Raw genomic sequence first — 13,209 nt, 5'->3', positions numbered from 1 at the left:
CTCATGGAGTTGGTGATGGGCAGGGAGGCCTGGCGTGCTGCAGTTTATGGGGTCGCAAAGAGTCGGACATGACTGAGTGACTGAACTGAGCTCAACTGAACTGATACACTCTTCTCATGGTTAGATTGGGGTTGTGCATTATTTTGCTAGAATATCACAGAAGCAGTAATTTTCAACATTCTCATTGCATCATTTTGGAGGGCACCTTGATATCAACTTGACTTACTGTTGGTTATGCTAACCATGTTACCTGCTTAAGTGACAGATTTCTCCTCTATAAAACTGCTTTTACTTTTCATTAGATAGGGGTTGCTAAAGTCCAGTCCACACTCAAGGGGAGGAGAATTAAGCTCCACCTACTGGAACTATGAGCATCAAAGACTTTACGTTACATATCTAGAGGGGAAATTCTTTGAGGTTGTGCGATTATTCTGTTTCTCTTTAAAGCTTTGCCTGCTAATTTTATCATTCATCAGTGTATCTTGGCCTGCAGCAAATATTACTGTGGTGTTCTATTGATTTTCATTTCTCTCATCCTCTCTACATTTTTTAATTGACATTTTTCTGTAAGGAAAATGTGTCCCTTCTCCATTTATTTATTTATTTATTCCTTCAATAGTTTGTATCCGTATGGACTCAGATGTTTATTTTATTCTTGAGTTATAATCCAGTACTAATGTTATTTTGCTGCTCAAATAGTTGCATCCTGGCCAAGGGGACTCTTCAGGATGGGACAGTTCCCTCAATTTTTTTTTAAAGCACTTCCTTTCTGGCATCAGTATTTTCTTCATCCCAGCCCTAGAACCAATCATTTTTCCAAGAAGCTTTGGTTTCTCTTATTGGAGAATGGTATTTAGAAAGGAAGACCTGGGCACATCTTGTTTTTTAAAATAATGTTCTTCTTGAGAAAACATAGAGCCTTCTTAGGTTGGACTTCTTACATTAGTTGTTTATGCTAAAAGTATTTTTTTTAATGTCTGAGAGGAAAACGGAGATACATATGGTAACAGGTAGAAAAGTTAACTCTTTCTTGTTAATATTGATTATCTAATCAGTAGCGATTAATCAAACATGTTACCACATCACATATTTCTAGTAGTGAGAAGTAATTTTAGACTTTACCTTTTCAAGTTCAGGCCACAAAACTTGAAAAGTTTATTTTTCTCTAATTATTACTTAATGCTTGGGATATAAATTGAGAACAGTGAATCAAAAGAAGAACCACTGAAACTGCCAAGCTAAATCCACCAGTTTCTACCCCAGCTCAATAGAGGAAAACCTCAGACCTGTGCTTAGATCTGATTTAGTCTTATTATTATTGTTTTTTTAGTCTTATTTTTATACAGCTCTAAAAACGATGGTTGTCTAGTTTCCAAAGTCCTAAAAGATGTAAGCCAACATTTTAGGATAACTAGAGGGGATCCAGCTATTAAGCAGAATGTCAGCTTGGAAAGGGGGCATTTGAATTCTGCAAGACAGTAGAGGGAAAGAGCAGACTGGTACTTGACCATGAGAGCAGTGCAGGAGCTCCTCCGCTAAAAGACCAGTAACCTGGCTGAGTGATGCTGTTGACAGTGTTGCTGGAGGGACGTAATGTGGTAAATGTGCACCAGGCAGCCTCGAGTCCTCACAAGCAGGTGTTCAGTTAGGGTTCTGAATACTGCTTAGGGAGTTAAAGTGTTGGTACGTTTTTGAAAGGTTTTCATGAATCTGTTAAAATGAACATGCTCCTTCCAAGAATAAATCTTCTCTCGGTTTTTCAGTCTGAACCTTTTGTTCTTAAGAATTATTAACAGGCAAATTTTTTGAGCATACAGCTCTACTGTTTTAGTAAAGTCATGATCATGAAATCAGATCCTCATTTAATCTGATTATACCAGCTTAGTGTTCCCTTAGGGTATCAACCTTTGACTTCTGATTTTCTCCCTTAAAAATTATATCATTAGCATGGCTGTCATTGTTATACCAGGAGAATTCAGTTCTGCAGAAAGATTTGATGTATCAGAGGCCTTCTCAAAAAGAACATGTAACAATAATTTTCCTGTATTTATTTAGGAAAAAACAAAACCCAAATGTTTGAGGAAGAATCATTAGAGAGAATGAAGTGGAATTCCTTAGCCTTTTCAGAAATTATTTTAAGGCTGTTAATTCTTTGGCTTGCTTAGATGTTTTTACCCTCTTGTTTAATAAAATGTTGAACTTTGGTATTGTTTTTTAAACTTATAAACTTAGACATGTGTTTTTGGTAGACCTGTTAAGTTGTCTCTGAAAGAAAAAGCTTTATTCTTGGCTCAGAATAGCTGAGATGTCCCCGTTAGTTAGTTAATAAATGGTCTGGGTAGAGTTTGGAGTTCGTGGAGAATATAGCTGCCATGGAAAAAGATTCCTTTTGTCTTTCTAATGAATTTTCTCCTGCTGTGCATATGTATTTAAAGGTAATTTTGATAGAGGAGTGAAAAATAAGGAAACGTGAGGCAAGGTATTAACACAAATGTGTTTAATCAAGGTGGAAAGTGTGGAAGCAATTTGAAGGAGCAGAGGGAGTGAGAGAAATGAAAGAGAAGGACCAGTTAGACTCTACCGTATTTTACAGTCCTAACATTTATAGATTTCTGATGCAGGGAAACAACTTTCTATTAGAAATGAGGCCATTTCCAATATCTTGACTATCCTTCTAAGTAAAAGAGAAGAGGCAAATTTATTACGTTTTCAGGTAGCAGGGTTCAATTCCACAGCCAGAGAAATTAGTATGCACAATATGAAATATTTGTTAAGCTAATGTACTTGATTTATTATGTGTGGCCATATGCTTTTTTCTTAAAAATTCCAAAGCCTGAAAACTAGCCACATAGTTCATGTCTCAGTTTTTTTGTTTTTGCTTTAAACTGTGAAATTTTCCTTGATTGTAATATTTTATGTTTTAGACAACTAAAATAGCTTTTTATAAACATAATGATTTTGACTGATTAAAGAAGTTGACTATCTTTTGACTGGTCTTTTATGTCATTGAATTATTATATTTTTACCTGTTTAATATATATGTTTTATGATGAAATATAGTAATCAGTCATTGAATCATCAACATGATGCCAGTTATTTATCATCATTCCATTTTCCTTTAATGCCCATTATAAACTTGTTCTCGAATTATTCTTGTTGCATCATTTCATGCTCATTATTATGTGGGCTTTAAGTCCCCTGTTTCTAAGTATGGATGATAAAGTCTCTTGAACTTGGATAAGTATGTTGCCACCAAATAGGTGAGTACTTGCATGGGCATTGCAGGTGCCTTTAAGTATCTTAGAAGTAAACTGAGTATACCTTTTAAAAACATTAAATTCTTTTTTTTTTTTTTTCTTTTTTTTTTTTTGCCCATGCTGCACAGCATGTGGGATCTTAGTTCCCTGACCAGGGATCAGACCTGCACCCCCTACATTGAAAGTGCAGAATCTTAACCAGTGGACCACCAGGAAAGACCCCTAAAACATTAAGTATTGTTTTTTTTAAAGCCCTTGAAAAGTTCATTATAAGCAGAAGAAAAAAAAATACTCTAGGTTTCATCATGTATTTGAATGTGAGTGTATATATTTTGGTTGCTTTTGACTTGTTTAGAATCTGAAGTTTTCAAGTGTGGAGGAATCTAGAAGGATGCCCTTAACCTAAATAAGTGAATAGATAACAGATGCTGAACTGTGAAATATTCTGCATAATTTTGTGCCTATTTGGGGGGAGCATTTATTGCCTTTTTTTTTTAGGTCATCAGGGGATCTATGCCTACCTACCTCCTCCTCCTCCTCCTCAAAAAAAAAGGGAAGGTAAGGGAGTACTGATTAGTCCTTTAGCCTGCTTTTGCAGATATGAAAATGAAGCCCAAGACTGAAGGTCAAACAGTTAATTAGTAGCAGAGCTAGGATTAAAACACAAGTCTCTCTCCCAGGTCAGTTTTCATCCTATTATATTGACAATTCTCGGCCACATTATTCTGCAACACATAGTAAACCACTGTATATGTAATTGCCACTTAATTAGCGTTCTTTCATATTTGAAGTCATTTGGGTTTATATTTCTAATTTAAAATAAACAATAGCCTCAAAATTGGTAAAGGAGTTGTCTATTTTATTCAAAATATTTTTTTAAATCCTTAAGTTTGGTAACATCAGATCATCATTGTTCACAAACAGCTTTAATAATTACTTGATACTGAAAGGAGAATTTTGGTTAGAGTCCTAGACCAATACCTGCATTTTTCTGATTCTTTCTGTAATGTTACCATCACTACACCCAATAGAAATGCTCTCCTAAGCTAAAATAGAATAAGCCTGTTCATTTATATTGCTTTGCTTTCTGAAGAAATAAAACAAATTGCTCCTTAAGGTAGTGTATGTAATTGTGTGTGTGTATAAAATATACTTACCTATTATTAATGGTACTTTTGTGAGATTTTGAAAAATATCACACTTAATGTTACCTGCAATAAAAATTTAATTAATACTACTTAAACATATGTGTGTGTGTGTGTGGGCTCAGTTGTGTCCAACTCTTTGCAACTCCATGGACTGTAGCCCATCAGGCTCCTCTGTTCATGTAATTTTCCAGTCAGAAATACTGGAGTGGGTTACCATTTTCTTCTTCAGGAATCTTCTCCACTCAGGGATTTAACCCATGTCTCTTGGGTCTCCTGCATTGGCAGGTGGATTTTTTACTACTAGCACCACCTGGGAAGCCCTCTTAAACATATGCTTCCTGGGTCAGGTATGTAGACCCTTTGTTTTCAGACTTTTCGATCTTGTAGCTTTAAATTCATGCTAGAGCAGTTTGGTAGAGTATTCAGATTTTACTTAACCTCTCTACTACATAAAGTTTTACTTTTTCATTCATTCATTCATTTATTCACTCAGTAAATATTGAGCATGTGTTACATGCCAGGCACTGTCCTAGGTACTTATAAGTATTACCAGAATCTTAGCAGTCCTTCTTTTCATAGGACATCATGTACTGTTTCTCTGTTTGTACTATGAAATAAACTCTAATGCAAGATTTGCATGTTAGACACTCTCAAGTCCTCTGTTAAAGAGATATTTGAGCTTTGCCACTCATGTTTTCAGTATTTGAAGATAAAATATTATAAGTACTTTACCTGACTACTGAGGGTAAAGAATGTACGGCACTCTGGATTATCAGATATATTTTTTGCAATAAATGATTGGTTATTTAATGTTAGATGGGGGATATTGATGATGAGACATCGCCAACTTTTAAGTCATACATGTCCAGGTGGGCTTAAACTCCTGGAGAGAAGTTCCAACAAGCTTATCAATTTATCCATTCTGCTTAATGATTTCTAAACTCTCAGTTGAGCTTTTCATTCTGTTTACCAACCCTACTGCTCGTCTTGAACAGTATGTTTTCCTTTTCATTTCCTATAGCTATTCTAGACTTTTTACTATTGTTATTCTTCAAAGTTTTAGTAAATAAAGTTCAACAGAAGTCTGTTTACTATATGAGTTCTTAGAGCTGTTACCATTCTGATATGTATCTGGAACTTCCAGATGGTTGGCCCTGGATGCAACTTGATCCAGACTTATATAATGCATAGAACACAATTTGGGAAATAAAGGTTTGTACTGGTTCTCCTTCTGGAACCCACCTCTGATCTGACTTCTTAGCTATTAATTGCCCAGTAATCCAGTGACTTCTCAGAACTGAAATCCTTGTGTTATTCGTGGATGCTTCCCATAGAGACTTGTATATTACCTGTTACCAAGTTAAAAGATTATGAAAGTGGTTGTTCATAATGTTTAATATCTCATGATATTTAATGGATAGTAAAGGAAAGAATGCTAATATTTAGGTGGTGAAGGCAGAGCTGATAATATGGTCCAGTCTTTTCATTTCATTTTTAATGAACTTTCTTTTATGGTTCATATTTTTTGGTAATTTATACATTCTATGTAATAAACTTCACCTATATTTATGCAGTCTGAGACTTTAAAGATGAGGTTTAGATTTTAGATACTAAACAAAGCAAAATATGTAAGCATCTCAGTTATAGACAGATGGCTGAAGATTATGTAGATAAAAATTAAATATTTACTTCTATATTGAATTTCAGAACTTTAAAAAAATTCTCCCCACATGCCAATGACATATATGTGACTGCACCTATAGCAGTGTCTATCATTTTCCTCTCCCCTCCTCTGAGCCATAGCTTCAAGTCCTTTGAGGTGACCATTGCTTCAATTCTATAGCAGTCAAGGCAGGTCAGAGGTCTTGTGTGAGTGACTTTGGTAACTACCATCCTTCCTCTTGTCTTGGGTAGCTCTCCATTACTGCTGCCTACCTACACACTATTTTTAGAAATCATCTAATGTAATCTATTTCCTTTATTTAATACATGAGGAAAGAAGAGGGAACAAGAAATAGATGTTATTAAGTAACTTGCGCATGAGGCTAACTGGATAATGGCTGAAATTAGAACCAGGAGCCCAGCCTCTTTCTTCTTGTCTCATTTGAGTGCATAATCCATCTTCTCTGAAGTGTGGCTGACCTGAAAGAGAGCCAAGCATCCACGGGTTAAGGAGAGCCTGGGAGTGTCCTGTTATGAGAGTAGGCTGGGCCAGTCAGTAGACAGAGCTGCACTGATGGCGTTAATGACCCTCAGTGTTTGAACTTGGTATGTGGTCATTGCCAGGCTCCCAGAATGTTTGATGGACATCATTTATGTAGCAAATTCTTTACTGAAGAGGACTTTGAGCACTTATCCAATTTTAGCTAAAACTTTTTTTTCTTATAAGTAATTTGTGTTGTAGAAATCTTAGAAACACACTATCTCTACATCAACAAAAACAAGTTAAATAAAAAAAAAAATCATCTGTAATCACACTGCTCTGATGCATGGGTGGAAATGTCTTAATATTAATGTGTCACCCACGTTTTGAACCAAAGTCTGTCTGCTTCTCTTTTATCACTGTGTATTTAAGAAAAATGTATCTCTATTAGTACATCTACCTTGCCATTCTCTTTTTTCCTTATTAAAGACATGTTTGTTTATATTTTTTGGTAATAATTTTTTATTGAAGTGTAGTTGATTTACAATATTGTGTTAGTTTCAGGTGTACAACATAGTGATTCAGGAATATATATATACACACACACACACATATATATATATGCTCTTTTTCAGATTCTTTCCCTTATAGTTTGTTACAGACTGTTTAGTTCCCTGTGCTATGTAGTAGGTCCTTGTTGGCTGTCTGTTTTGTGTAGGTGTGGGTGTGTGTGAGTGCACACATGCTTAGTCACTCAGTTCTCTCTGACTCTTTGCAACCCCATGGGCTGTAGCCCGCCAGGGACAGCCCTCCTCTGTTCATGCAATTCTCCAGGCAAGAATACTGGAATGGGTAGCTATTCCCTTCTCCAGAGGATCTTCCCAACCCAGGTCTCCTGCATTGCAAGCTGATTCTTTACCATCTGAGCCACCAGGGAAGCCCCTATTTTGTATATAGTTGTGTGCATGTTTTACTGTTATTAAAGACATACACATGGAGCAGAGAGGATTTCTTTCAGCTGAATCTCTCTGGACAGGAAGATAACAATACTACCGCCCGGGTAGGGCTAGTGTTCCCTGGGATTCTTTGTGGAGAGCAGGACCTCCGACTTCACTTTGCTTGACAGGCCATAAATTACCAAAACCAAAAGCTGTGGTGTGGTCCCTTTTTCTTCCACAACAAGAATTGCAAGTTGCTTATTATTGGATCCAGTTTTTAGTCTCTAACTAAGTGAAAAGATAGACTTGAGCTGTAAAAATAATTTTACTTACCTTGACATGGAAGGTAAACATTAGGGATAAAAAAAATGTTTTAGTAGAGAGCTCATCAAAGTGAGGAGTGAAACATTACTATTACTTGGGGTAACTGGAAGTTGTTTGAGACAAAATTAAATCTTTTCAGTCCCCTGCTTTTTTCTTCCGTTTGGCGTCAAATCACATTTTCAAACTGTGCTATATAAAATAGCAACAAATTTTTAGAAGTCATAGCAGTTCTATTAATTTGGAAGTTTGAATGTATGAGTAGAATTACTGCAGCAACAGCAAACCCTTGTCCATTATTGTAATAGAAATGCCAGCATGCTCTTGAGAGCTTGACATTTCCAACAGCAGGTGCAGGCATGAGCATGTGACATTTCTATTACAATAATGATAATAGGCATTCTGTAGAAAGAATCCTTGTGGTAGTTTATACACATTGTCAGCAGTCCTGCAAGATAGATATCATGAATCTCTTTTTAAAGGTGAGAAAGGGCTTCCCTGGTGGCTCAGGGGTAAAGAATTCACCTGCAGTGCAGGGGTCATGGGTTTGATCCCTGGGTCAAGAAGATCCCCTGGAGGAGGAAATGGCAGCCCACTTCATAATTCTTGCCTGGGCAATACCATGGACAGAGAGGAGCTTGGCGGGCTACAGTCCATGGGGTTGTGGAGTCAGACGTGACTAAGCAACTAAACAATAACATAGATGAGAAAATCAAGACTGTTACTTGCCTAAGGTTATTTAATAGAACATCTTATTTTAGAAAGTTCTAACCCTAAAATTCTGCCTATGTTATTCTGCATATTCTATTGCCTCTGGCTTTCTCACACAGGGTACATTTTGCCTTAGGCAAAAAATGTGTTACTTAAATAGTAGCGAAAAAATTTTTTCCCATTAATTGGATTTTTTTTTCCCATTTATTTTTATCAGTTGGAGGCTAATTACTTTACAGTATTGTAGTGGTTTTTGCCATACATTGACATGAATCAGCCATGGATTTACATGTGTTCCCCATCCCGATCCCCCCTCCCGCCTCCGTCTCCATCCCATTCCTCTGGGTCTTCCCAGTGTTTTGAATACACAAAGACCCTTCAATTATGAGGAATACCATGGGACATTGCAAAACAATCTCTTTGTAAAAGTAAATACTCTATGATTGACTATTTTAAAATTTTTATATTTTTGTTTAGATTTTTAATGAAGGTTTTACTTCAAACAGGTGAAGTAACTATAAATGTTAACAATTATGATACTGATACATTTTTTAAATAAATGGTTTTTTTCATTCATTTATTTATTTATTTTTGTAATGCTCAGGCCAGTTTAATAAATCACGTTTGGAATTGGAAACATTTAGGTTACATGATAGACTAGAGATTGTATACATTTTTAAATCACAAATTATATATTACTTACTCTTCTGTTTACTGTGTTTACTTAAATATATTTTTACTAGGAAAGTCTTGTTTAGACTGGATTGTAATCATCTTAGGTCAGTGATCCCTGGATGAGCAGCTTCAGCACCACCTGGGATGATGGGTGAGGCCCAGCATCTGTGTTATAACAAGTCTTGTAGGTGACTCTGATGCACATGCCAGTTTGAGATCCACCAGACTATATGTTGCATCTACCAAGAGTATAAGAGAGTTTGTGCTTTCTTTCATCTAAAGGATGCTTCTTGAATATTTTCTCCAGGACAGTCCTCTGTGACAAGGGTGCTGCAGAACTCTGCTACCTCAGATGATGTCACAGACCTCTGCTTCCAGCTTAATTCAGTATGAGAGAGAGGTGAACTCTTAGAAACAGGCTTTAATTTAAAGTGGAGGGGTCAAGCCAGAGTTCTAGGTTGTGGGTGGGGGAATTTGACTACAGAGGCCTTCATTCTCCCTTCTGGGGCCTGAGCACACTTTCCTCCTTCCTCTTGGTTCTGATAAACAGTTCATTTCCAGAGTTTGTACTTCACCTCAGCTCCTAAAGCAAGTAGCCAAGCATTTCTAAAGGTTGTTTTGCTGTAAACAATAACAGGAAATAAACAGGTAAAAAGATCTTCTGTCCTTTTCCCCTTCAGAGGGAAGTAAGACAAAATTGTGTAAAAGTGCTTAGAGTTGGTGTTTGGACACCAAAGGACTCTGACAAATTTCATGTGCACTTTGGAGGTCGGAGATCCAGGTGAGAGGCCGCGGGAGGAGGAGGAAGAGGCAGGAGCATTAGTTGTAGGGGCAGCGTTGGCGGCTGTCCTGACGGGGCCTGGCTGATCTGGCCTCTAAGAAAGGTGCAAGTCTGGAGCTGCTTCGCTTGTATTAGAGAAGACAGGCATTAGAGAAAGTGGAATTTAAGACGTGGGGCAGATAATTTAAATTCCTAAGCACTTTATGGCTTTATAGCTGTATGTATAACTCAAATTCTAATTTATCACCCCCCTCCCCTGGTTGCCCACTCAGAATGTGGGGCTGGGCAGTGGTTGTTTCCTTCAAGTATGCATGTTAAAATACAGAAATACATTGTGAAAAATCACTTGATGGTAATGTGGGGCCTTTGTGTACTTCAAGATCGGGGGTGACACGGAGTGCTCATTACAGATGGCTAAATTAGTGGATAGTGTCTTTTTTCAGGAAAAATATTAAATAACTGTGTAATGCCATTCATATCTAACACAGTTATTCTGATCATATGGATCCTTATATGAAGTGTTGCAAGACTCTACGTTAACGAGAAAACAAAACCAATATTGAGCGGAATGCCTCTGGGAACTCTTGATTGGGCCCATCTACTGCATGCTCCATAAATTTTTATGTTGTTTATATGGTGTGCTATGGTTTACAGTCTGGTCTTTGCATTAATTTGCCATTGTCTTTCTCTCAAATATTAATGAAGTGTAGGAGTGATTCTATTCCAAATAAGCATTTTTAAGATGGACTTCAAAATAAAGCTTCTCCTTTAAAAAATATTTTTTTTTCTGAAAGACGGAAATCACTTCATTAGCAATTGCCAGCAAAATCTCCTAATGTCTTTCCATAAGCTGTTTAAGCTTTAGTATTAGAAATTAAGGCTAGAGGATTTAATTAGCCAGCTCACAGGATGCAGTCTCTTTAATTTAGGATTTCCCTTTGAGAAAATTATGTAGTTAAAGAAAGGATATCATATTTTAGACAAGTTGGTTTTGGGCCCTTAATGTGTCTGAATTGTGATCTGGAAATTATGCTTCATGTGAATTGAAACTTTTTGTTTCTAAAATTGATAATTGCAGCATGGCTTGTTGGATTGTATACAGTAGTTTTCAGAGTTAGGAAAAGTAAAGTGGGGTTTTGTGGGGGCAATGATTAACTCGTATATTTTACCAGGGACACATAATCAGGTATTATTTACTATACATTTAGCCAGTGCACTGGGTTTTAGTTAACCAATGAATACTTTGTTATGTGAGTGTTAAATGTTAACACTTGCATTTTTAGATTTAGCTTTAAAAACTTAAAAGAAACCTCATACAACCCTTGCCATCCTTTCAGCCATAACATTAACTTGCTTTGGTTTCTGCCTTTAATTTCCCCAGGGGTTCTTTTCATTTAGGAAAAGGGTGAAAGATGTATTTGTATAAGTACTACACCAGTGCTTCTGTTAAATTCTTTTTCAACAAAGAATTTGTTACTTGAGCACCTCATGCACAGAGTGCGTATTTTTCTGAAAAGAATGTGCCCTGAGAGCAGCAGTTTTTAGTATATATTTATTTCATGTCTACCAGTTTATTTTAGCTTAGATATTTTCTAATGCTTTCAGTTTGTAACCATTTTTCAGTTAACTGAGCACATACACATTTAGGCACAAAATGGGCAACCTTCAGAAATTCTTTTTGTATTTTAAAACAGTTGTCTCTCCAGTCTGTGATATCAGGGGTCTCTCCTTATCCCCTTTAAAATGCAACTAAAATATTGACTTAGATACAGAAGATCAACTTTCAGGGAAAGATACTTTTAGAGTATCAATGAAGAGTTTAGTAGTTACTTTCTAGAAATATTAATGCTCATTAACGTGAAATTAATGCAGACAGTTCGTGTGTTCATATGTGAGAAATTTGCCCCTTAAGGATTTTTATGTAGTTTTATAAACCATTGACCTACAGTAAGGTCAAGTGCAAAAATGAAGAAGTTTTGGTGTTGTGCACTCCCCTGAAAGCCTCTCGGGTACTTGTGGGTATCCCTGGACTGTGTTTTAAGAATCATTGCATTATAATATTTTTGAAGTATCTATGGTTACTTGAAAGAAGTCTCTCCCCTGAAATTCTCTAGTTCTCTGTGTATGAAAGTAATACTCTTTCATGCTTATTTTCCAAGCTACTTCAAGAGTGAGACTCCACCTTCCCCGAAGATTCCCGTAGCTGTGGAGGGAAAAAGTGTTATGGATGAAGGGAATGTATCCAGCACCCCTCCCCTTTTTTCTCCAGCTGGGAGGAGAAGGAAAGGGAAATAAAATTTAATGAGCACTTTTACTATGTGCCAGGTGCTTTACATATGTTATTTCATTTTAATCCCCCAAACAACCCTAGGAGGTATTTCTAGCCACATTTTGCTCAAAATAGAGCAAGTCTCAGAAAGGTTAAACAGCATGCTCAGATGACACAACTTTTTTGTTTGTTTGTTTTTTTCATTTATTTTTATTAGTTGGAGGCTAATTACTTTACAATATTGTAGTGGTTTTTGCCATGCATTGACATGAATCAGCCATGGATTTACATGTGTTCCCCATCCTGAACCCCCCTCCCACCGCCCTCCCCATCCCATCCCTCTGGGTCATCCCAGTGCACCAGCCCTGAGCACTTCTCTCATCCATCCAACAGATTGGCAATCTGTTTCACACTTGATAATATACATGTTTCGATGCTGTTCTCTCAGATCATCCCATAGAGTCCAAAAGTCTGTTCTATACATCTGTGTCTCTTTTTCTGTCTTGCATATAGAGTTATCGTTACCATCTTTCTAAATTCCATATATATGCATTAGTATACTGTATTGGTGTTTATCTTTCTGGCTTACTTCACTCTGTATAATGGGCTCCAGTTTCATCCATCTCATTAGAACTGATTCAAATGTATTCTTTTTAATGGCTGAGTAATATTCCATTGTGTATATGTACCACAGCTTTCTTATCCATTTGTCTGCTGATGGGCATCTAGGTTGCTTCCGTGTCCTGGCTATTATAAACAGTGCTGTGATGAACATTGGGGTGCACGTGTTTCTTTCAGATCTGGTTTCCTCGGTGCAGATCACACAGCTTTTAAGTGGATAGAACCTGATCCAAATCAGTGTTTTACCAAGGCCTGTACATCACTGTGGGCTTCCCAGGTAGAGGTAGCGGTAAAGAACCCACCTGCCAATGCAGGAGACATAAGACGTGTAGGTTTGATCCCTGG

General features: G+C 36.9%; 1 protein-coding gene across 2 annotated transcripts in view; it reads left to right on the top strand.

Moving 5' to 3' along the window:
- Nucleotides 1-13,209, top strand: part of ZSWIM6 (zinc finger SWIM-type containing 6) — a 211,403-nt gene that overhangs the window by 109,672 nt on the left and 88,522 nt on the right. The window contains exon 1 of one of the 2 annotated variants that reach the window (XM_043887581.1): nucleotides 3,499-3,815. The exons of the other annotated variant lie outside the window; for it this stretch is intronic. Coding sequence (XP_043743516.1) covers nucleotides 3,683-3,815 — 133 coding nt within the window. The 5' untranslated portion in view covers nucleotides 3,499-3,682. Of the gene's footprint in view, nucleotides 1-3,498; nucleotides 3,816-13,209 lie in introns of those variants that run through there. 2 annotated transcript variants of the gene reach the window in all.

This window comes from Cervus elaphus, chromosome 25 (assembly GCF_910594005.1).
Source record: "Cervus elaphus chromosome 25, mCerEla1.1, whole genome shotgun sequence".
NCBI lineage: Eukaryota > Metazoa > Chordata > Mammalia > Artiodactyla > Cervidae > Cervus > Cervus elaphus.
The sequence above is the reverse complement of the archived record's forward strand: the minus strand, read 5'-3'. Positions and strand labels throughout refer to the sequence as shown.